This window comes from Oryx dammah, unplaced genomic scaffold (genome assembly GCF_014754425.2).
Source record: "Oryx dammah isolate SB20612 unplaced genomic scaffold, SCBI_Odam_1.1 HiC_scaffold_29, whole genome shotgun sequence".
Lineage (NCBI taxonomy): Eukaryota > Metazoa > Chordata > Mammalia > Artiodactyla > Bovidae > Oryx > Oryx dammah.
Window position 1 is genome coordinate 47,251,111 of NW_024070213.1, and position 25,686 is coordinate 47,276,796.

General features: G+C 42.3%; 1 protein-coding gene across 1 annotated transcript in view; it reads left to right on the plus strand.

Annotated features, from left to right (window-relative positions):
• The first annotated feature begins 5,853 nt into the window (after positions 1 to 5,853).
• BPIFC (BPI fold containing family C) overlaps positions 5,854 to 25,686 on the plus strand; it is a 42,988-nt gene continuing 23,155 nt past the window's right edge. The window contains exons 1-5 of the mRNA XM_040234794.1: positions 5,854 to 5,942; positions 13,161 to 13,290; positions 15,323 to 15,443; positions 23,332 to 23,460; positions 25,420 to 25,575. Coding sequence (XP_040090728.1) covers positions 13,161 to 13,290; positions 15,323 to 15,443; positions 23,332 to 23,460; positions 25,420 to 25,575 — 536 coding nt within the window. The 5' untranslated portion in view covers positions 5,854 to 5,942. The remainder of the gene's footprint in view (positions 5,943 to 13,160; positions 13,291 to 15,322; positions 15,444 to 23,331; positions 23,461 to 25,419; positions 25,576 to 25,686) is intronic.

Consider the following 25,686-nt stretch of genomic DNA (forward strand, 5'->3'; position numbering starts at 1 on the left):
ACAAAAAATAACATAATTTGTTTCCAAGCTCAAAAACAGTCTTATATTCAAATAACTTCTTTCTGTATGGGAATAGCCCAGACATTCTAGAAACCAAGAACTAGTATGGTCCATTCTTGTATCTTGACATCTTTCTCTTTTTTTGACATCTTTCTTTAATGAAGATTCTAGCTAGTTGATTTTTATTTTTCCTTTGGAGTGTTAATTAAAGGTGTCTCTTGATCTGCAGAGACTAATATACTGTCAGCCATTAATAAGTGGAATAACAGTAGGCAGTGACCAAAACCATCACAAAGAAAAAGAAATAGAGGAAGGCAAAGTGGTTGTCTGAGGAGGCTTTACAAATAGCTGAGGAAAGAGGGAAGCAAAAGGCAAGGGAGAAAGGAAAACATACACCCAACTGAATGCAGCGCTCCAGAAAATAGCAAGGAGAGATAAGGTCTCCTTAAAGGAACAATGCAAAGAAATAGAAGAATGGAAAAGACTAGCAATCTCTTCAAGAAAATTGGAGATGTCAGGGGAAGATTTCATGCAAGGATGGGCACAATAGAGAATAGAAACTTTCTGTTAAGGACTTAACAGAAACAGAAGAGATTAAGAAGAGGTGGCAAGAATACATAGAAGAGCTATGTAAGAAAAGTTTTAATGACCTGGATAACCACAATGGTGTGCTCATTCACCTAGAGTCACACATCCTAGAGTGTGAAATCAAGTGGGCCTTAGGAAGCATTACTATGAACAAAGCTAGTGGAGGTGACAGAATTCTAGAATTCCTGCACTATTAAAAATCCTAAAAGATGCTGCTGTTTAAGTGCTGAACTCAATATGCCAGCAAATTTAAAAACTCAGCAGTAGTCACAGGACTGGAAAAGTTCAGTTTTCAGTCCAATCCCAAAGAAAAGTGAAAAGTGAAAGTGAAGCTGCTCAGTTGTGTCCGACTCTTTTCAACCCTATGGACTGTAGCCCACCAGGCTCCTCCATCCATGGAATTTTCCAGGCAAGAGTACTACTGGAGTGGGTTGCCATTTCCTTCTCCAAATCCCAAAGAAGGTCAATGCCAAAGAATGTCAAACTACCACACAATTGCACTCATTTCACATGCTAACAAGGTTATGCTCAAAATCCTTCAAGCTAGGCTTCAGAAGTATGTGAACTGAGGACTTTCAGATGTATAAACTGGATTTAGAAAAGGCACAGGAACCAGAGATCAAATTCCCAACATCTGCTGGGTCATAGAAAAAGCAAGGGAATTCCAGAAAAGCATTTACTTCTGCTTCATTGACTATGTTAAAGCTTTTAACTGTGTGGATCAAAACAACTGTGGAACATTCTTAAAGAGATGGGACTACCAGACCACCTTTCCTGTCTCCTGAGAAACCTGTATGCAGGTCAAGAAGCAACAATTAGAACCAGACATAGAACAATGGACTGGTTCAAAATTGGGAAAAGAGTACGACAAGGCTGTATATTGTCACCTTGTTTATTTAACTTATATGCAGAGTACATCATGCCAAATGCTAGGCTGGATAAATCACAAGCTGGAATGAAGACTGCCAGGAGAAATATCAACAACCTCAGATATGCAGATAATACCGCTCTAGTGGAAGAAGGTGAAGAGGAACTAAAGAGCCTCCTGATGAAAGTGAAAGAGGAGAGTGAAAAGGCTGGCTTGAAACTCAATATTCAAAAAACTAAGATATGGCATCCGGTCCCATCACTTCATGACAAATAGAAGGGGAAAAAGTGGAAGCAGTAAGAGTTTTTCCTTTCTTGGGCTCCAAAATCACTGTAGATGGTGACTACAGCTATGAAATTAAAGGACTTTTGCTCCTTGAAAGGAAAGCTATGACAAACCTAGACAGCATATTAAAAAGCAAAGACATAACTTTGCCAACAAAAGTCCATACAGTAAAAGCTATGGTTTTTCCAGCAGTCATGTACAGATGTGAGAGTTGGACCATTAAGAGAGCTGAGCACTGAAGAATTGATGCTTTCGAACTGTGGGGTTGGAGAAAACTCTTGAGAGTCCCTTGAACTGCAAGAAGATCAAACCAGTCAATCCTAAAGGAAATCAATCCTGCATATTCACTGGAAAGACTGATACTGAAGCTGAAGCTCCAATACTTTGGCCACCTGATGCATAGAGCCAACTAGTTGGAAAAGACCCTGATGCTAGGAAAGTTAGAAGGTAGGAGGAGAAAGGCATGACAGAATGAGATGTTTAGATAGCATCACTGACTCAGTGGACTATGTGGAGATAGTGGAGGATGGAGGAACCTGACATGATGCAGTCCATGGGATCGCAAAGAGTTAGACATTACGTATTGACTGAAAACCAACCAAATTAGTCTCGCATTCTCAGTTGTCATCATAGGTAGGCTGGATAAGTAGGAATTCCCAGCAAATCCTTAGTTAAATCTGGAAGACTAAAATAAACAATGAAACTGGATATCTGGATATCATATTGCTGGCTTTTGTTGTTTTTAATGATGAATTTTGCAAATTACCAGAAAATGATTCTTCCAACAGAAAGGAAGGCTTGAGGTAATGTCTAAGGCCCCTTACAAATAAAATAAAAACAGACCAGCTGTACTCTTTTATCTTCGTGTCTTAAACTCCAAGTATCTGAGACTGTTTTTCCAAAATTATTCCACATCATACATGAGCTGTACTATTATTTACTTCATAAATAAACCCAATTCTTAAAGTGTATATAAATTTGTTTAAAAGGGGAAGCTATCTAAAGGGGAAACTTTTATTAATTTCCTAATAGAGGATAAACATAAAAAATAAATATAAATATCGTGAACATTAAACTCTGTACACTACTTCAAAGTAAAACTTGTTTAAAACATCTTTTAAATTATTAATTGAAAATAATAGAGAAAATACAAGTAATAGGGCATGTAAATTATTGACAGTGAAGGAAAAACAATATATGCTACCTCACTTAGTTTAATTCTCATAATGACTTTTCAAAGTAAATGTGATAAGCACTTTTATAGAAGACTCTCTGAGACCCAAAGGAAATAAGTAAATTGCCCAAGTTCCCAGAGTTGGGGTGGGCAGGGCAAGTCTGTGTGAGGCCAGAACCACAAGGACTGCAGGATGGGGTTCCTCCTCCCCCCATTTCACATCCTGTCTCCTCTCCTTCATTCAGGCCATGCTTCCCAAGACTTCTCTCCAAATCCTGTGCCCCAAATTCCAGAATTCACAACATTGACTTGAGTTAGATTTTCAGTATTTTGTGCCAAAAATGAAAATTCGTATTTCCATCAGAAAAAATACAATTATTTGTATTTTACAATCTTCAGCTTGCTTTTAAGTGGAGCAGATTCTTATGCAGCTGGTTAATGGGTCTGACGATGCAAATAGGAGGCTAATCAAGGTCTAAGTCTCCCTGACAGAAACAAGGAATGAGGATGGGAAAGAGGGGGCTGAGGGTGGGGGGCGCAGGAGATGAAGGTAAAGGTAAGAAGCTGCTGGGGAGGTGGGGGAGACAGAGATCAGAAGCAGAGAGGAGGGACAGAAGAGGAGAGACGGCAATGCTGCCTCCGAGGGGAGATTCAGAGGGAAGGAAAGAAATATTCACCGGCACTTGATAAATTGTTTCCCATATAATGGATTATGTCATTCATCTTCTCCCATGTCTGGTTCTTGGTTTTTTATAATACACTAAAATAAATGCAATACAATACAATTTCACGTGTTTATCTGTGTAGCACCTGAAGTGACCCCACACTCCTCCTGTAGGACATGTACATGGGAAACTGCCCCGGATGACCTCACCCACTTCTACAGATTTAATTCCATCTCGAGGATAATGACTCGGAAATTCATATTTCTAGTCAACCTCTCCTGGGAACGCCAACTACCCGCCTGATGTAGCCATTTAGATGTCTAATATCATTTCTGCCCTTACTGCATTCCAGACACACCGGCCCACCTTAGCTATTCCCTCCACCCAATCCCTTCAGGGCTTTTTCTGTCTGGCTTCTAATGCTCAGATCTCAACTCAGATACACCTCCTCCGAGAAGCCTTCCTGAGCCAACCTAACAGAGGAAGCACTTCTCCCCTCAGCTGCATCACCCTACCAATTACAAGACCACCACCCCCCACCAACTACATTCCTTTATTTCCTCCCTAGCACATCACAGTCTACACATTTTGGTTTGTCTTGTTTGCTTGTTTGTTTTACATCTCCATCCACTAGAATATAAACTCCATGTGGACATGAATTCTGTCTGTTTTACTGAAAGGAACTTGTACACAGTAGGTGTCCGATATTTGTGGATTTAATGAATGAACTAGTATATGACTGGCAATAACTGATTCTATGAGGAGAGTATCTTCAGGCTCCTATCACCATTGATATGACCACATACCAATGAATAAAGATTTTATAGCACTTTACAATTCAAAAGCACTTTACAGCACAAAAAAATTTACAGCATTTTACAATTCAAACATTCTCCTAGGTTACTTAGGTTACTGCTATGGTCTGAATGTTTGTGTTCCTCCAAAATTCATATGCTGAAATCTTAACCCCAAAGGTGATGTTATTAGTAGGTAGCACTTGGGGAATTCATTTCTTCTAAAAGAGGCTCCAAAACTATTCTTAACTCTTTCCACCCTGTGAGAACACAGCCAAAAGAATCTAGCTGTGAACCAGATCTTAAACCACAACAGTGACCTGGATCTTGCTGAGCAACAGAGTCCTAATCAAGACATAACTATGCTGGCTCCTTGATTGTGAACTTCCCATTTCCAGAGCAGTGAGCAACACATTTGTTGTTTATAAGCTATGTCTTAGCTTATACATTTAGCTGAGCTTAGACTGGCTTGTGAAACTTAGTTATAGCAGCCTGAACAGACTAAGACAGCTATCAACATCTTTTTTTCACCAGTACCTATTAAAGTAGATGCTATTTTTATTCCCACTTTACCCCTAAGAAAACTGAAGTTAAACAGGTACCTGTAACTGGAGCTGTGCTGGATGGGAAACTTAAAAGTTGTCAGAAGTACAGACAATGCCAAGCAAACATGCTTGTTGTTCTTCCTAGTTTTCCTGAACTGTCCTGGTTTTAGTACTGAAAATCCTGTGTCCTGGGTAAACCAGAACAGTGGATCACCCCATCTTAGATTGTAAACTTAAGACCTGAGATGCTTCATGTAATCAGATTCCTGCCCATCTAAAGTGCAATGATTAAAACATGGGGGATGGGAGTGGGGAATGGGGTTTAGAAACTATAGATACCAAGTTCTGAAATAGTTCATCACCCAAGCCCACCTAAACTGACTTCAGAGGAATGCTGGGAGTGAAAGTCATTAATAATCTGAAAAACGAGCCAATAGTCAGAGATACTTTCTGTGATCCTACCCTGAAAGATAAAGATGGTAACTAGGTTGGCCTGGTTATCAAGCCTCATGCTTTCAGAATGAATCTGATCCACCAAAAGTCTAAAAGGTATCCTTGGCAGCAGTAGCAACATTCAGTACAGGCAGCCTGACCGAGGGAAACCAGCTTACTCTCCCAGAAAAGAAAAGTCTTCCTCTTTCAATTCAATACAACTTAGCACCTTTTTAAAAATACACTGGAATTCTGAAGCTTTCTGGTAAAGGAGCCATAGTAATTTCTCAAGATGTGTGTGTGTGTGTGTGTGTGTTAGGGAGATAATTATTGCATAGGTGGCATTGTCTGCTCATCTAGGTAGAGACTGAAGTGTTCATTCATGTCTTCATGTCATTGGGTAACTGAAGTGAAGCAATAATGTATCACATTTTGAAAGAGGCTTTTTAAAAAGATTCACCACTAGATGATTCAGACTTAATTATCATCTTTGCAGCAGATGAGTTCAAGGCTCCAGTGGAGAACACATCGACTTCAAAGGCAGAGGGAACTGAAGGCGCTCCCTGGCTTTGGATACTTCCTCTTCTTGAGGTAAGAATCTTGAACCAAGATTGAACCAACCTGAAGCTTGAACCACCTTCAAGTCTCTGCCAGTGCACAGTGTCCAAACGGGAACTACCCTCTTGCTGGAGATGACCCAGATCTGGTAGGACACCTTGAACAGCCAGCTGTCACACATCCTGAATTATTTTGGTCTGCCTAGCTTTTTCTATGCTTTATCTCTTTACGTCACTCAGCCCACCCAGAAAACTGTGGACAGCTCTAAGATAGAAATGAGAGTTGGTTTAGACTACATGTTTAGTTCTGCATCCTTCAAAAGTGGGGCTCAATAGTTTGGACTTCTATTTTTGCCTCCATTCCAGTGGGGAACCCAGCACAGTGGCAGGAAATTCTAACTTGTCTCTCGACTGGTGTGGTTAAAACTAAGGAACTTCAGTGATCTCTGTGCTTTGGGATCAGGTCTTAAACCACAACAGTGACCTGGACCCTGCTGAGCAAATGGCCTTCCCATCTACCTGAATTTTGTAACTCTTTTGTGTTAAGTATGGAGTTTGGGGGGGACAGGGGTGGGGACACGGGGTAAATTTTCAAGGCCCTTGTTATTAGAGATCTTGGTATAAAATCAAATGTGTGGGCTGAATCCCTTGAAATATTCTTCAAGTCTGCCTATATTCCATACCTGTTGATTTAAACTTGTTACCAATTTTATTATCTGTCTTAACCATTAGGTTGGAATATTCTTGTAGACTAGGCTTCTTTAAACCAATTGAACTTAATTTCTCAAACTTTGCCTTTATTTTAAAGGCTACACATTTCATTCAATCAACACACCTTTTAATTTTTCCAGAGTCTGCCAAAGCTCTCCTTCAGGAGCAGTAATGATACATTGATATTTCTCAGGACTTTCCTAAGTCGTATGTGAGTTTTCTTATTTCTAGTCATCGGAATGGCTCAGGCAAAAGCCATTTAATTTAGAAGTATTATTCTGTCTGGATATTGGTATGGAAATGTAATGCCTTCTGAGGTTTTGAGTATTGGAAAGAGGAATTCCTCAGAAGCAACAAAACAGGTAACTTGCTGGCAGGTTTTTAAATCATCCTGGATCCCTTCTTTTAATAGGCAACTCACCCTGTCCTTACTTGTCAGCCAAATTACCTAACCTTTCAGGAGTCATCTCGTTGTTTGACAAGGTTCTGTTCCTCCCCTGCCTATAAATTATCATCCTAACCAAACAATTCAACTGAAAGTTACAATCTATTCCTTTATAGCCCAGTAATTTTACTCATTCATAAAATTTCGAGACGAAAAATATGTGTTCTCTATATGCAGCTTTGAGTTCCTGAATCTCCGTCAAAGTAGACCACTTCAGAAACTTCCTTGAACTGAGAAGTGAAAACAGGTTTTTTGGCTGCTGGAAGGAAATTTAAAACTCCATTTGTGCCCAAGAAGATACAAATGGATTTGCGCTTTGATACTTGAAAATTTCCAGACACTTAACGAATCTTTCCACATAAAAGATGGCATCAAGCAACCCCTATTAAAATTCCCAGATAAAAATGAAAAGTTTAGTACTGTCAAGTCATTAAATGAAAAAAAAATCATAAACACTAGAATTAGGAGCCAGAGGAACAGGTTTGATTCCCAAGAGTCTGACTTACTCTGGGATCTTGGACAGGTCATTTGAACTCTCTAAGCCTCTGTGTCCACATGTCTAAAACAGCAGAAATAAACTAGTGTTGTGAGTTTTGTGAATGGTGAAGAAATAGAAATTTGTCATTTTAATTGCTCTTCCATTCACAAGTAATTGCTTTAGTTTATTGTGGTTTTTCACTGTAGAAATGAAGAACTATTTATATGACAGTTTGGTTTGCTCATTGTTTTCAACCTTTTCTAGAACTTTCCTTAGCTAACAAGAATCTTGTGGGCCAGCTGGTTAGTAAGTTAGCAAATATTTGTTGAGGTCCTACTATATACCAGGCAGAGATAATTTCTACCTTACTTTGCATACATCTAATGACTTTTTGGTCTAACATTCATTTCTTTTCACTATTATGAAATCTTTTCCTCATTTAAAAAATCCCTCTCTGGGAGGGGACATATGTATACCTAAGGCTGATTCATGTTGCTGTTTGGCAAAAAACAACAAAATTTTGTGAAGCAATTATCATGCTTCAATTAAAAAATAAATTAATTTAAAAAATCCCTCTCTTATAATAACCTATAATGGAAAATAACCATATACATATACACTCATGCTCAGTTGCTAAGTCGTGTCTAACTCTTTGTGACCTCATGGACTATAGTCTGCCAGGCTCCTCTGTCCATGGGATTTTCCCAGCAAGAATACTGGAGTGGGTAGTCATGGCCTCCTCCAGAGGATCTTCCCCACCCAGAGATCGAACTTGCGTCTCCTGCATTGGCACAGCACACACACATATATATGTGTGTGCATCTGTGTGTGTGTGTGTCTCTGTATGATATATATATTACATATATATATATATATATACACACACACACATATATATACAGTACATGCAGTTTCAAAAAGTTGGACACAATTGAAGTGATTGAGCAGACGTATATATATATATATGCACGTACATATGTATATAACTGAATTGCTTTGCACACAATATTATAAATCAACTATGCTTCAATTTAAAAAACTCTCTTATGCCTGCCTAGGCATGACTCATCCATTTACAGTTCTTTGCCTACAGTGATATTAACATGACTACACATCAGTCTGGCCTCATCCTTTGTTAAAATGTGGAACTACTTCTATACCAGTTGGTAAATAGCCACTAATCTACGCTAAGGAATCCCAGGGGTGTTCCTCTTACTCCCATTGTCTCATCCATCTCTACCTATCCCTCTCTCTAGGACCCTGGACCACTCCCAGGATAGCTAAAGGATCAAGGAAGGCCTAGGACAGATGGCATGCTATGCATGTTCAGTCTCTCAGTAGTGTCCAACTGGACCTAACTCCTGCATCCACCCTGAGTATAAGATGCTGTTGATATCATCCTGTCTCCCAGAACATGGAGAGCCTCACACTCATTTACCCCACTCCTCATATTTCCCCCAAACCCTCAGATCACTCATTGCTTGACCAGAGAGACCCTCTTTTCCTACTAGAATTCCTTCTCCTCAGCTCTCTCTCTCACTCCTCTGTGCTTTCCTTAGTGTTGTCTTCACCCTAATCTTCCTCAAGTTGCACCCCTGGCCCTGCCCCCTGCACTGTCCAGTTTCTTTCTGTAGCTTGTCCTTTACTACCAAGATCAATTCCATACAGCTGAGACATCACACTGAATGCATAAGGTCATAGCAGTTTTAAAATATTGAAATACCACAGTAGCTAACAGCAAATAGTCACTGCTCTGGGTCCCCCACCCCACTCCCCAGTATACCCACGCTGGCCACTCCTCCAAGACTTCCTCTGTCCCACCCATGATCCAGGACCTAACCTCCCCAGCCCTGCTCTAGAACTGTGGCCAGCATCCGTTCTAATAGATGAATATGCTCTGCTAGTGTGTAAATGCTTCAACCACCTCTGCAAAGAGCTATAATAAAATGTAGAGTGAAATAAATCCTATTCCTTTTAGTTGTTTGTGGCTAGAGGTATCCATCTTCACTGCTATATAATATTCCACTGTGTGGATAAATCTCAGTGTGTGTGCATTCTGCTGGGAACGTCTATGTTGTGTTCAACTCTCTGCTGGGCTCACTTTGCTCTTTTGGACATTTTGGCACCTGGCTTACGTGGGCAGGGGGTTCGCTTGAGTGTGTTCCTAGAAAAATAAGGTATGTTATATGCAAGGAAAAAATAAAGGCTATATCTTTGCTTATGATTCATTGATTCCCCCTATCAGTACTATCAGTCACTCACTGTGTCCAAGACACTGAGGGAGCCAGGCTCTGAAACCTCCAAACCAGACAAGGCCTTTGCCCTCACAGCACTTATATTCTGGTAGAGGAGACAGACAATAAGTTAAAAAAGGAAATATAGGCACATGAATAAATATGTATTTTGACTGAGGGTTCAGAAGGAAATGAGATTAGCTTAGAGAAGTCATAAATGGCTTCAGAAGGAAGGCTGTGTTTACAGTGAACTTTAAGGATGCACAGACTTTCTGTAGGCTCAGTAAAGGGCAACAGCCTAAGTGTGGGTATTAATCAGAAAACATGGGGTAAGTTTGGGGCTTCCTCAGTGGCTCAATGGTAAAGAATCCACCTGCAATGAAGGAGACGCAGGTTTGATCCCTGGGTTGGGAAGATCCCCTAGAGAAGGAAATGGCAACCGAGTCCAGTGTTCTTGCCTGGAGAATCCCATGGACAGAGGAGCCTGGCAGGCTACAGTCCATGGGGTCACAAAGAGTCAGACGTGACTTAGTGACTAAACACCAACAACAGTGGGGTGAGTTTGGGGACTTCTCTGGACAAAGGATATACAGATCAGCTGACAAATGTAAGCAGGTTGACTGAACCAGCCTCTCTCATACCTGAAGGTGGATTTATGCAATACAGGACAAATCAAGACTCTAATTCTCGATCTCATGGCCCTCTAGCAAAATGCCCTCTGTGAGTATTCACCAGTCTGAGCATAAGCCCATTGCATGAGTGGGGAAGCTTGTGCACTGGATAGATTGCCAGCCCCAGGGGTGAGAGGAGCAGCCCTTTCTCTGCCACCAAGCTGGATACTAGTGTGAGGTTTTCCTGGAACATTCTCTGCTGGTCCCACAGAAGCTGGTATATCTCCAGAGGGCACCCTTTCTCATTTCTCACAAAAGCCCAACATAAGCCAGCAGTAGCCCTACTCAGACACTCCCTCCCCTGGTCAGACTGCTATGCTCCTTTCAAATAAATTCTCTGGAACTCCCCTTTGTCTACTTCAGTGCATTCCCATTTCCATGTTCTTACCCAAGGGCACACACAAATGTTTGTTTTCTTTGTTGTTGTTCAGTCACCAAGTCATGTCCGACTCTTTGCAACCCCATGAACTGTAGCCCACCAGGCTTCTCTGTCCATGGAATTCTCCAGGCAAGAATACTGGAGTGGATTGCCATTTCCTTCTCCAGAAGATCTTCCCGACCCAAGTCTTGAATCCTGGTTTCCTGCATCACAGACAGATTCTTTACCACTTGAGCTATAGGGAAGTCCTTTGTTTATCTTGGCCAAGCACAGATTCTCTCTCTCTCTCACACACACACACACACCTCTTACAGTGACCTTCCCCTTCATCTGGACTGCTCCTGAATCCCAGCCCCTCTGGGGTCCTTCCCTGCCCCAACCGACCTGACTCCTCCCTCTGTCTAAATACATAGCTCCTACAACTTCCTCTTCCCTGACCACACCCTCAAGTGCTCCCCTGACTAGTTTCATGCTTGTGTGTTAACTCCGTGTGTATCTGTGTGAATACAGGAATGACCGGTCCCCCAGCTTGTAAACTCCCAGAATTAGAAACAAGGCCTGTAAATGCATTACTCACTCTACTGTCCTTAGAAGAAACCTGTATCACTGATGTTGTTGCTACCTCTGCTTCATTCCTCAAGAAAACGGAGTGACATTAATTCACTGAATCCATTAATTCAGTAAGTGTACACTGAACATTTGGTCTATGTCAAGCACTAGCAAGATAACAGTGAATAAGATGCGATCTTTCTCCTTGGAGAAGATGTTTAATAAGTTTTTTCCTGTGTCTTCTATGTACCAGGTATTGTATTAGACTCTGGAATCATAGTAGTAAGACAGACAAGACAATCACAATGCAGGACTGTACCATGAAAATCAAGGACTGTTCCAGTACTGTGGGACCTCCAAAGGCATGCCTGGCCCACTGCATGGTCTCAAGGAAGAAACGAACCATACATTCATTCAATCAATATTTGCCTACTGGATGCCAGTCACTGTTCAAGGTGCTGAAGTGAGGAAGTCCTCCATGAAGCCTTAAAATTCTAGTAGGAGAGACAGAAAATAATCAAGTAACTGGAAACTATGCTAGGTGATGACTAGTGCTTTGGAGAAAAATGCAGCAAGGGAGGCATGGGGAATACCGAGGTCATGGGGGAGTGTGTTTCGTTTAGACAGGTTAGGAAAGGCTTCATTGAGATAATGCTCAAAATACCTGAAGAAACTGAAAGGCCCAGCCACATGGTTTCTGGAGGCTGTCTCTGCCAGGCAGAGGGAACAACAAGTGTAAAGACCTGAGATCCAGGCTGCTTAGAGTGATCCAGGAAGATCAAGTCAGCCAGTGGGGCTGGGTCCAGATGAGCCAGGTATGTCTATGAAGGAAAGTCAAGGAGGAGGTAGAGGTGTGAGCGGGGCAGGGCCTTGCAGTTGGTAGAAGGGCTTTGGATTTTATGCTGAGTAAGACGAGGAACCACTGGAGGGCTTTAACAGGACGGGGGCAGAAGTGACAAGACCTGACCTGAGAAGTTTTTGCAGAAGAAGAAAACTCGAGAAGTTTTCCCAGAAGGCACTGTGCAGCTGGCCCTCGAGGATGCATTCGCTGGACAGATGTGGGTATGCGACCCAAAGGCAGAGAGACAGAGAGAGCTGCGTGTGCAGGCATGTTTGCGTTGGGAGGGTTAAAGACAGAGCCCTCAATTGTGAGAGAACTGACAAACTGAAGCATAGAAAACAGCTCAGTGTGGACAGCTCAGAGCACTGCCCCCACTTAGATAGGAGAGGAGGGCCAGGAGCCAGTTATGAAAAGCCTTGATTGCCATGCTAAGAGCTTAAACCTGTTTGTCCTGTGGGCAAAGGAGAGTCAACAAGGATCTTAAAGCAGATAAGTGGTTGTCTCACATCCACTGAGGCCACCTTTCCAAACTCCTGACTCATTTGTTCTAGAACTCAAGAATGCCTCCATCCCACTTCTGTATCCAAAGCATATCCTTCCCAAGACATATCCAAGTTGTTACATGTATTGTTAAGACTCTTGTATTGCATTGCATTATATCTTACTGTGTTACAATTATCTGTATGTTTATGTCTGATTCACCCACTATTCTGTGGAAAGAAAAGGTCAGAGGCCACACATGGGTCATCTCTATACCTTCAGCAACTGGAACACATTCTGGTGTGTTCAATAAATGATCACGGGATGGATGGATGGATGGATGGATGGAGTAAGTGAGTAAGTTCTGGAAGTAAGCAATGAAAATAAGAAAACCTAGAAATGCTAGGTTCTATTGGGCAATGAGAAAGCATAATAAAGGAACTCTAAATGTTGGCTAATTGCAGATGTGTACAAAGATGGCCCAAGTCCAAGTCCTCTGGGGTTGTTTCCTCCTGTGGAATCTCTACATCTCATCTGCCCAGGCCATTTACCCTGGAATCAAGGCGAGGGCTACTCAGCGGGCCCTGGACTATGGTAAGGTTGGATGCTTTCAGAAGCAAGGCTGTACTCACCTCCCAAGTGGAGTCTTTGACCCAAATCCAGAAGCTCATATTGGGGTATCTCATGACTGATACAAGCTCAGCAGTGGGCTGATCCAGAGATGTTAAGAAGGCTGAGGGAAAAATGTTGCTTGAAAAATAATCCTCTTGACAATAGGCATATCTAAATACAGCCACAGACTCGTATTCCACCCCCCACCTCTCTTTCCCCTGCACATGCATACACAGTGAATATCTTGGGCGTATAAAGCACTTGGAACAGAATCTTGCAATAGCAAATTCCCAATGAAGATTACCTACTTTATTTTCACATGGGTGAACAGATACCTCCACAGTTGCTAGCATCCCCATGTTATAGATAAAGAAAGTGAAGGACAGGGAGATTTTATAACTTGCAGAGTCACACAAGCTAGTGAGCCAAAGTGTTGAGATTCAAACCTAAGCTGTCTGTGAGTGCTTTTGGTTCCATCTTTCTATCCTTTATCTCTGTCTTTATATCTCCATATTACTATGCTATTCACAGTATTACAGAGGATAAATCTGCTCTTCGTAATTTCCAACAAGAATAGAAAAGTGGAAATGAGCTTAAGCTAAAACGAAAGGAGTGAAAAGAAAACTTCCTCCTTGAGAAGGTTAAAATGAAAAGATCATTCTTTGTTATTGTGTGAATTACTTTAAAATGGCAACCCACTCCAGGACTCTTGCCTGGAAAATCCCATGGACAGAGGATCCTGGCAGGGTACAGTCCATGGGGTCGCAAAGAGTCAGACACAACTGAGTGACTTCACTTTTTTTAAGACTGAGTAATGTATAGGCTTCCCTGGTGGCTCAGAGGGTAAAGCGTCTGCCTACAATGTGGGAGACCCGGGTTCAGTCCCTGAGTCAGGAACATCCCCTGGAGAAGGAAATGGCAACCCATTCCAGTACTCTTGCCTGGAAAATTCCATGGACAGAGGAGCCTGGTAGGCTACAGTCCATGGGGTTGCAAAATGTCAAACACGACTGAGTGACTTCACTTACTTTTCTCAAGCATTCTGATGGGCAGGAGGACTCTATTTCTCTACAAGCTCAGAGAAGCATGTTCTGTGGTGCTATTATATAAAGATGGGCTTATTCCAGAATTAAACAAAAGCAGTGGTTACTCAATTCTGGGGGGTGCTAGTATCCTTTGAGAATAAGATGAAAATGTGAACCCTCTCCCCTGAAAAATTAGATGGACACACACACACATGTATCTTACAATATTTTGTTAGAATTTTAGGGGGTTGAAGAGTTCCTAATAGTCCAAGGGTCTCAGATCCAAAATTCCTGAATTTAAAGAATCTGGGTCATCTCCTGTTTGACCACTTCCAATTTGCCTTGATTCATGAAAAAAAAAATATAAAGAATCTGGGAGAGAAAGAGGACAGTGAAATATAATTTTCTGGAACTGGCCATCAGGCACAAACTCTGGAGTCAAATTGCCCAGATTTGACTATGGTCTCCCCCAGTTCTTAGCTGTGTGACTTAGGCAAGACTTAACCTTTTTGAGGTTCAGCTTCTTCATCTGCAAAACAAGATAATAATGATACTTTACATTTTTCCTAACACTGTCCTGTGTTAACATATTCTCATGCTGTTAGCTCTGGGGTCTCAGACAATTCCAGGAGCCTCTCTGAGGACTAGTGTTTTCTTCTACAAAGTGGGGACAATAATATGCACCTTGCAAGAATCTTGTTTTCTAAGTATCTAGCAGCATGATTTTACTTAATAAATTTCACTTATGTGTTTAATGATATTGTGCCATCATCATCTTTTTTATCAATAAACATTTTCTGGGGCTTCACTGGCAATCCAGTGGTTAAGGCTCTGTACTTCCAATGCAGAGGACTTAGGTTTGATCCCTAGCTGGGGAACTAAGATCCCACATGCCACATGGCGTGACCAAAAAAACCAAATAAACAGTTTTAAAAGTCCAATTAAAATTTTTAATTAAAAAATAATCATTTTCTTTGGTTGCTTCACAGCTGTTCAAGCTGGAATGGAGACAATTGAACAAATGGCCAAGGAAAGAAAGCTCCCAGATTTAAAAGGTTCTGAGTCTCTTGAATTTCTGAAAATCGATTATGTGAACTACAATTTTACCAAGTAAGTGGAAAAGAAGAGCATTTTTAGCAGTGAAATTAATCTTTAAAATCTCAGGGTTGTGGCTATGCCACCACGAGTCCTGGTGTAACACCAGGACAGAGAAGTTAACCAACGTTTGGTGACAGGCTTATCAGATGACTCACCCAAGCGAGAGGGGTCATGGAGTTGACCGAGCGTGTGGTATCTGGGTCAGAACATGTGGGGCCAAGTCACACCTCTGCTGCATGCTTGTTGCGTGCCCCTGGCACATCTGCTCAGAGTCTCTATGTCCTCTCCTCATCCCTAAAATGAGAATTGTAACTGAATGTAGATGCCAGCTGTGGCCACCTTGTCCCCAGGATTCTAAATGAAATTCTTGTTCGTTCCATTGCTTACTCCCATAAACCTGGATGCAGGGTTCAATCTCAGTTTCATACTCTACTCTCATCAAGTCTTAACTTACTTTAGTAAAGTTTAGTCAAGACGCCAGAGGTCATAGGAATGGGTTACAAGGCACACGGCCTTCTGCCCTCTTGCTCTCTAGACCTCCCCTCCTTCTCTGGAGCAATGTAAGTTTCTTCCCCTGCTTTCATGTGTAGCCGTTCCACCCACTCCTGAGTACCAGAGAATCTTCCTAAATGCTTTTCCAAGTAATTTTCTCTGCTTTTCCTAAGAAGAATTCTGGTGGCAGTTACAATCTTTTCCACCACATTACAGCAATTAAATCAAATATCAAAATCAGTAAACAGTAAAAGTCAGATGTTATAACAAATGTGAAGATACTTCATAGAATCTGAAGCTGCTGAACATGGATTAGTGTGATAGACTTAATAATAGTGTAAGACCATCAATCTAAGAACAACAAAATTGCCACATTGATCCAGATCCTTGTTTCACCCAGCATAGGGTTTTGAGATTATACTGTTACCCACCCTCTTACACTGAGGGGACCCCAACTGGGTCCTTCTCTCGCCCAGTGCTGCTCATGTCAGCTGAGACCAGGTTCAGCAGAGCAGAAATTTTATTCATCAATCAAGGAATGGAGAAGGAGAGCCTGCATTCTGAAGACACATTCTCCCCATGGGAGGAAATTGGGGGACTCTCAAGGGGTAGGTAGGAGGCAGGTGCAACATCAGAAACTGGGGGAAAGGGCAGAGATTTTCAGGAACAGTGCTCCTCGCACAGTGCCTTGCACCCAGCACTATTTGTGCCTAGCGAGGTACAAGTCCACCTGCTGTGGGCATAGATCTTAACACGGCAATGAGGCAGAGGCAACTTCCAGACTCATCTAGATTTCCTTGACACAGACGCTGCTCTTGCACTTAGGCTGCAACCAAGTTCAAGGCATTGACTGGCGAGTTTCCTTTGAGATATAACTGATAATCGTTAACAATCATCAGGTGTTTTGGAACGACACTAGAAATAGTTTAAAGCAGAGAGCTTTCAGTTCCCTGGTGTGTCTATGTGTGATAGCACGAATTAGGAGTAAGGTTTGGCTGTATATAACAGAAAATGAGAGCGACTTAGATGAACTAGGGGTTCATTTTTGTCTCACAAATAATAAGCTCTAATGAAGCAGTGGAAGAATCCTGTCGAAGCCCCACAGTTTCATCTACAACTGTCTTATATTTTTCTCCTCCCCCATCCTTAACTCTGCCTCTGGCCTCAGTTGCCTCGTGGTCTACTACGGCAGGTGCTCTACAGTTAGTCATTCAATGGCAACTCACTCCAGTATTCTTGCCTGGAGAATCCCATGGACAGAGAAGCTTGGCCAGCTACAGTTTATGGGGTCGCAAGAGCCGGACACTACTCAGTGACTAAACCACCACCACAGCACCACAGCCATCCAACAAGGGTTTGTTGGGCACCTACAGTGTACTAAGGCTTTGTTCAGGCATAGGATCTACTGCAGAGAACGGCACAGATATGCTCTTAGTGTTCAGTGAGAGAGATGAGCATTAAATACGTATTTACAAAACTAATGATTTAATTACACTGATGATAATGCCACAGCAGGAAAATCCAGGGTGATTCCCATAAGATAAAGTGAAGTTAAAGATGAGGAGAAACAGGTATTCTCATGCATTGCTGGTGGGAGCAGATAAACTGGGACAATAATTTCAGATCTGGCTGTCGAAACAGGAGCTGCTGGCCTCATTTCATTATTGAGCCTTGAGATATGACTGGTACAACTGAAAACTATATTTTTTTATTTTTTTAAGCTGAAAAGTTTATCAACTCTAAATACAATTAAGTATTTTTGATGAAGGGCCTCCCTGGTGGCTCAAACAGTAAAGAATCCACTTGCAATGCATGAGACCCAGGTCTGATTCCTGGAGAAGGGAATGGCAACCCACTCCAGTATTCTTGCCTGGAGAATTCCATGGACAGAGGAGCCTGGTGGGCTACAGTCCATGGGGTTGCAGAGCTGGACACAACCTAGCAACTAAACAACAACAAAAAATTTTTGATGAAAATTCAGTATCTAGATTGAAGTATATCATGAGTATAAAGCATGTCATATTTTGAAGGCTTATTTTCTAAAAAGGAAAATAAGGTATCTCAAATATTGGTTACATGTTGAAATGATAATATTTCCCTTTTTAATACTACTAGATAATGTTAAACTACATATATGGCTCACATTGCATTTCTATCAGGCAGTGCTATTTTAGGAGATGATTTGCAAGGATATTTTTAGGTGTGCTCTTTGACCCAACAATTCCACGTCTCCTTTCTAGAGAAGCATATACACAAACAGCATGAATGAGGATGTTCATTCTGGCATTGTCTATAATACAGAGATATGCAAACATCCTAGATGTCCAAACACAAAGCAATTATTATTATTTTTAATCCATAGCTTGGATTATTCTGTAGCAATTACAAAGAATGAGTTAGATCTATATGTATCAAAAAGAAAATATTTCCAAGATACAATACTATTTACCATTGTCTTCCCACAGTGATACTCAGGACATTTGACAGAGAATAGATAGGAAAAGGTGCCAAAAGAGGAAGTAGTGAGTAATCATTTCTTTTCGACTGTCACATTTTAAAATTTTCCCTAGTCTTAGTTCATAACAACGCTTTCTCCTGTGCAACAGTTATATACAGATGATCTCATTAGTTTTCCCGACCTTCCCATGAGACACTCTTCTTTTAAGTGATTGACTGGATGAGTTTAAGTGTCTTTGCTAAAGCCATACCACTAGCAGAAAACTTGGCTCCAAGCTGAGTGTCCTTTGCATGATACCTATAGTGCTATAGCTTAGTGGTTAAGAGGCCTCACGACAGATGGAGGCTTCCAGGTCTGGCTCTACCACTTATATATGACTTCAGCCAAGTTTCTCATCTTTTCATCACTGAATGGCAGATTACAAAATCAGCAGTGGCCTCCTAGGATTATGGAGAGGGTTAAGATGAGCTAATGCATGTAAAGTGCTTACTCCAGTACCTAAGCAGATAGCAATTGCTCAATGAATGGTCATAATCATAACTTATCATAAGGCACATGGCCATCGAACTGTGTTGCATGCCACCTCAGTTCAGTTCAGTTCAGTTCAGTCACTCAGTCATGTCCGACTCTTTGCGACCCCATGAATCGCAGCACACCAGGCCTCCCTGTCCATCACCAATTCCTGGAGTTCACTCAAACTCATGTCCATCAAGTCGGTGATGCCATCCAGCCATCTCATCTTCTGTCGTCCCCTTCTCCTCCTGCCCCCAATCCCTCCCAGCAACAGGGTCTTTTCCAATGAGTCAACTCTTCGCATGAGGTGGCCAGAGTACTGGAGTTTCAGCTTTAGCATCACTCCTTCCAATGAACACACGGGACTGATCTCCTTCAGAATGGACTGGTTGGATCTCCTTGCAGTCCAAGGGACTCTCAAGAGTCTTCTCCAACACCACAGTTCAAAAGCATCAATTCTTCACTGCTCAGCTTTCTTCACAGTCCAACTCTCACATCCATACATGACCTCTGGAAAAACCATAGCCTTGACTAGATGGAACTTTGTTGGCAAAGTAATGTCTCTGCTTTTCAATATGCTATCTAGGTTGGTCATAACTTTTCTTCCAAGGAGTAAGAGTCTTTTAATTTCATGGCTGCAATCACCATCTGCAGTGATTTTGGAGCCCCCCAAAATAAAGTCTGACACTGTTTCCACTGTTTCCCCATCTATTTGCCATGAAGTGATGGGACCAGATGCCATGATCTTCGTTTTCTGAATGTTGAGCTTTAAGTCAACCTTTTTCACTCTCCTCTTTCACTTTCATCAAGAGACTTTTTAGTTCCTCTTCACTTTCTGCCATAAGGGTGGTGTCATCTGTGTATCTGAGGTTATTGATATTTCTCCTGGCAATCTTGATTCCAGCTTGTGCTTCTTCCAGCCCAGCGTTTCTCTTGATGTACTCTGCATATAAATTAAATAAGCAGGGTGACAATATACAGCTTTGACGTACTCCTTTTTCTATTTGGAACCAGTCTGTTGTTCCATGTCCAGTTCTAACTGTTGCTTCCTGACCTGCATACAGGTTTCCCATCTCTTTCAGAATTTCCCACAGTTTATTGTGATGCACACAGTCAAAGGCTTTGGCATAGTCAATAAAGCAGAAATAGATGTTTTTCTGGAACTCTCTTGCCTTTTCAGTGATCCAGCAGATATTGGCAATTTGATCTCTGGTTCCTCTGCCTTTTCTAAAACCAGCTTGAATGTCAGGGAGTTCACGGTTCATGTATTGCTGAAGCCTGGGTTGGAGAATTTTGAGCATTACCTTACTAGCATGTGAGATGAGTGCAATTGTGCAGTAGTTTGAGCATTCTTTGATATTGCCTTTCTTTGGGATTGGAATGAAAACTGACCTTTTCCAGTCCTGTGGCCACTGCTGAGTTTTCCAAATTTGCTGACATATTGAGTGCAGCACTTTCACAGCATCATCTTTCAGGATTTGAAAGAGCTCAACTGGAATGCCATCACCTTCACTAGCTTTGTTCGTAGTGATGCTTTCTAAGGCCCACTTGACTTCACATTCCAGGATGTCTGGCTCTAGGTGAGTGATCACATCATCATGATTATTTTGGTCATGAAGATCTTTTTTGTACAGTTCTCTTGTGTATTCTTGCCACCTCTTCTTGATATCTTCTGTTTCTGTTAGGTCCGTACCATTTCTGTCCTTTATCGAGCCCATCTTTGCATGAAATGTTCCCTTGGTATCTCTAATTTTCTTGAAGAGATTTCTAGTCTTTCCCATTCTGTTGTTTTCCTCTATTTCTTTGCATTGATTGCTGAGGAAGTCTTTCTTATCTCTTCTTGCTATTCTTTGGAACTCTGCATTCAGATGCTTATATCTTTCCTTTTCGTCTTTGCTTTTTGCTTCTCTTTTTTTCACAGCTATTTGTAAGGCTTCTCCAGACAGCCATTTTGCTTTTTTGCATTTCTTTTCCATGGGGATGGTCTTGGTCCCTGTCTCCTGTACAATATCACGAACTTCCGTCCATAGTTCATCAGGCACTCTATCTATCAGATCTAGTCCCTTAAATCTATTTCCCACTTCCACTGTATAATCATAAGGGATTTGATTTAGGTCATACCTGAATGGTCTAGTGGTTTTCCATACTTTCCTCAATTTAAGTCTCAATTTGGCAATAAGGAAGTCATGATCTGAGCCACAGTCAGCTCCCGGTCTTGTTTTTGCTGACTGTATAGAGCTTCTCCATCTTTGGCTGCAAAGAATATAATCAACCTGATTTCAATGTTGACCATCTGGTGAGGTCCATGTGTAGAGTCTTCTCTTGTGTTGTTGGAAGAGGGTGTTTGCTATGACCAGTGCGTTCTCTTGGCAAAGCTCTATTAGCCTTTGCCCTGCTTCATTCCTTACTCCAAGGCCAAATTTGCCTGTTACTCTTGTTTCTTGACTTCCTACTTTTGCATTCCAGTCCCCTATAATGAAAAGGACATCTTTTTTGGGTGTTAGTTCTAAAAGGTCTTGTAGGTCTTCATAGAACCTTTCAACTTCAGCTTCTTCAGCATTACTGGTTGGGGCATAGGTTTGGATTACTGTGATACTGAATGGTTTGCCTTGGAGACGAGCAGAGATCATTCTGTCGTTTTTGAGATTGCATCCAAGTACTGCATTTTGGACTCTTTTGTTGATCATGATGGCTGCTCCATTTCTTCTAAGGGATTCCTGCCCACAGTAGTAGGTATAATGGTCATCTGAGTTAAATTCACCCATTCCAGTCCATTTTAGTTCACTGATTCCTAGAATGTCAACGTTCACTCTTGCCATCTCTTTTTTGACCACTTCCAATCTGCCTTGATTCATGGACCTGACATTCCAGGTTCCTATGCAATATTGCTCTTTACAGCATCGTACCTTGCTTCTATCACCAGTCACATCCACAGCTGGGTATTGTTTTTGCTTTGGCTCCATCCCTTCATTCTTTCTGGAGTTATTTCTCCACTGATCTCCAGTAACATATTGGGCACCTACCAACCTGGGGAGTTCCTCTTTCAGTAGCTTATCATATTGCCTTTTCATACTGTTCATGGGGTTCTCAAGGCAAGAATACTGAAGTGGTTTGCCATTCCCTTCTTCAGTGGACCACATTCTGTCAGACCTCTCCACCATGACCCACCCATCTTGGGTGGCCCCACACGGCATGGCTTAGTTTCATTGAGTTATACAAGGCTGTGGGCCATGTGATCAGATTGACTAGTTTTCTGTGATTATGGTTTCAGTGTGTCTGCCCTCTGATGCCCTCTCGTAACACCTACCATCTTACTTGGGTTTCTCTTACCTTGGACATCGGGTATCTCTTCATGGCTGCTCCAGCAAAATGCAGCCACTGCTCCTTACCTTGGATGACGGGCATCTCCTCACGGCCGCCCCTCCTGACCTTGAATGTGGAGTAGCTCCTCTTGGCCCTCCTGCGCCCATCCAGCCACCACTCCTTGGATGTGGGGTAGCTCGTCTCAGCCGCCACCCTGACCTCGGTCGTGGGGTAGCTCCTCTCAGCTGCCGCCCCTGACCTCGGGCATGGGGTAGCTCCTCTAGACCGCTCCTGTGCTGTTGCAGCCTGGCACACCTACTGCCTCTAATTACCTGTGTGACCAGTGACCACTCAGAGAATCCTTAGGAGGAGTTCATGCTCTAAAGTAAGTTTCTCAACTAGGGAAGATACTGTCCACATAAGAGGGCATTTGGAAGGAAGGCAGGCTGTTTATTGTCCTGATGATTGTGAGGGATGGGGAACTATTGGCATTTAGTTGGTACATATGCCAAATATGCTGTCAATAGTCCTCTATAAAAAATAATTGTCCCATCCAAAATATGAATGTTCCCTCCATTGAGAAATACTGAAACATCTGAGGGGAAAGATCCTGATGGCAATATTCTGTCTTTAGAGAAACTAAAGAAGGAGACTGATTACTTGAAAATTTGCTTCTAAACCTGCTCATTTCTCCCCTCCACTAGATACAAGGGGCTTCCTGCCAAGGGTCTGAAGGGAATTAGGAAGCAGTGTCCTGAGGCTGCAGTGCAGACCTGAGGGTCCTTCCTCTGCCTACAAGCAAGTGTTAGTCACTCAGTTGTGTCCAGCTCTTTGTTATCCCATAGACTGTAGCCCATCAGGCTCCTCAGTCCATGGGATTGTCCAGGCAAGACTACTGGAGTGGGTTGCCAGTTACTTCTCCAGGGGAATCTTCCAGACCCAGGGATTGAACTGAGGTCTCCTGCATTGAAAGTGGATTCTTTACCATCTGAGCCCCCAGGGAAGCCCCCTTCCTCTATAGGAATTCACAATTGCCTGTTTCTCTCAGGAGTTCTACGACTGCATTTTGGGTTTTGCCTTACTGAAATATGTGTTACAAGAATTGCACTAATTCTTCTGTTTATTGTTTTATAGCATAAAAATCAATGCCTTTTCATTTCCAAATACTTCACTTGCCTTTGTTCCTGGTGTTGGAATCAGGGCTCTGACCAATCATGGAACTACCAACATCAGCACAGACTGGGAAGTCAAGTCTGCACTTTTGTGAGTATTCCACTGAAAAGTCTGCTGCTATTTTGGGGGGAAATGGAGAAAAAAATAAAAACTCTACATGTTTGCCAATGTATTTGACTTTAGGCTTCTTTCCCTCAGTCATTAACTGTCAGGGGAGTGTGTAATTTCCTCAGTTCTGTCTCGCCACAGCAAAAATTTGAAGCGATGGATGGACCAGTGTTACAGCTTGGTTACAGCTCAGTTTAAATGGCAGACCCACGCTACAGCTCGGTTACAGCTCAGTTTTATTTGGCAAGCAAAGGAAACTATGTCCTCCAGGTATAAGGGTGGGATGACCCAAAAGAAGCAAAGAGAAGAGAAGAGAGAGGCTCAATTTTGGCTCCTCTTTTTATGTTTTTTCTCCTCCCCCTGAGCCTGCTGCTACTGCTGCTGCTAAGTCACTTCAGTCACTTCAGTGTGACCCCATAGACAGCAGCCCACCAGGCTCCCCCGTCCCTGGGATTCTCCAGGCAAGAACACCAGAGTGGGTTGCCATTTCCTTCTCTAATGCATGAAAGTGAAAAGTGAAAGTGAAGTCACTGAGTCGTGTCCGACTCTTGGTGACCCCATGGACTGCAGCCTACCAGGCTCCTGCGTCCATGGGATTTTCCAGGCAAGAGTACTGGAGTGGGGTGCCATTGCCTTCTCCTACCCTATGTAAATTTGGGCTAGCCAGGAGGGCTGTTTGTTTCACTTGATGTTTTCACTCTGGTACTCAGACCTTACTCTATTCTGTTTTTGCAGGCTTTTTCCTTTCTTTGTCTGTTAACCACCGCTATTTTGGACTCCTTTTTCCTAGTCTAACTACCTAACATTAACCGTCTTTCTCAAGTGCATTCTTCAAAGAGAGATTTAAAACAGAATATGTTTTCTGGGGACAAGGGAGAGGGGCCTGAAAAGCATCAGTGGCAGAGCCACTGATCAATGTGCCTTTTAAGATTTCCTAAGAGCTAGATGTCCCTGATTGTTAGAGGCATTGACATGAGCTTAACATTTCAGAGTCCCAGTGAATCACCATCTGACCTTGAGCTAGTCTTTGAACATGCTTCCCTAACTGTAAGGACAACTGCTTAGAAATAAGCCTTCCTACCTCATAAGGAGGTTGCAGGAGGGTAGTCAGCTTGAGCCCAATTCTCCCTCTACCAAAAGGACTTTGCACTCTTCTATAGAAAGAAAGGATCAAATTCAAGGTACACTTACAAACTGCCTATTATGTGCAAGTCACTATCCTGAGTGTAATGTTTAGGTCTGCCTTGGTTGATGCCCCAGGATAACACATTCATTCACCCATTTTGTCGTTCAGCATCCATTTATTGAGTGCCTACTGCATCCATTTACGAATGGTACTGAACACCACTCATCTCCCTTTCAAGAACTCTAGTCTTATAGACAGTAGAAAAATGACGTTTTCCCTCATAAGAAGCAGAGATTCATGTATTACTCATTTCCTTGCTGACTTATCAACCATAGATTGAGTGCTTATTCTGTGTCAAGCCACAAGGTAAACCCTGGGGCCTGGAGATGAGCCTCCATCAAGGAGTTCACAGATGACACCTAAGTGTCGCCTTCACATCTAGATGCCCCTCCTAAATAAGCTGTGGCCACTTTACCCCTATGTTCTCCCTCCAAGCAAGCTTCATATATGAATTGTGGTTAAAATTAAAACATGCCCAACCACGATGGGGGCCAGAGCACTCAGGATGAAATACCTACAAGGTGCCTAGAGCTGTCACCATTCACATATTTGTTATTTCATTTGTTCAGTAAATATCCATTCAGCTCCACTCCTATCTGTTGTTAAGTGCCAGGAATCCAGAGGTGATGATGTTCCTGCCCTCCTGGGGCTTATAGCCTATGGGTAAGCCCTCCTATGGGTGTAGATTCAGAGGAACAAGATCCATCTCCACCCCTGCCCAGGCTTGGGTAACCTTGCACTTTTTCTGTTAATAGCCAAGACACAGGAGCAGCTGACCTGTTTCTCTCTGGAGTCTATTTCACTGGTATAGTTGTCCTGTCCCGAAATGACTTTGGTCACCCGATCCTGAAGCTCCAAGACTGCTATGCTCAAGTGAGCCACGCCGATGTCTCGTTTTCTGGAGAGCTCAGGTGAGTGAGGGAACCCTGGTGGGAAGTGGCCAGGCTGTGGCTGGATTCTCAGGCAGCTCCTAGAGGTGGTTATTAACTGGCAGATATGATTCTGTAAAAGCCTTAAAAAAA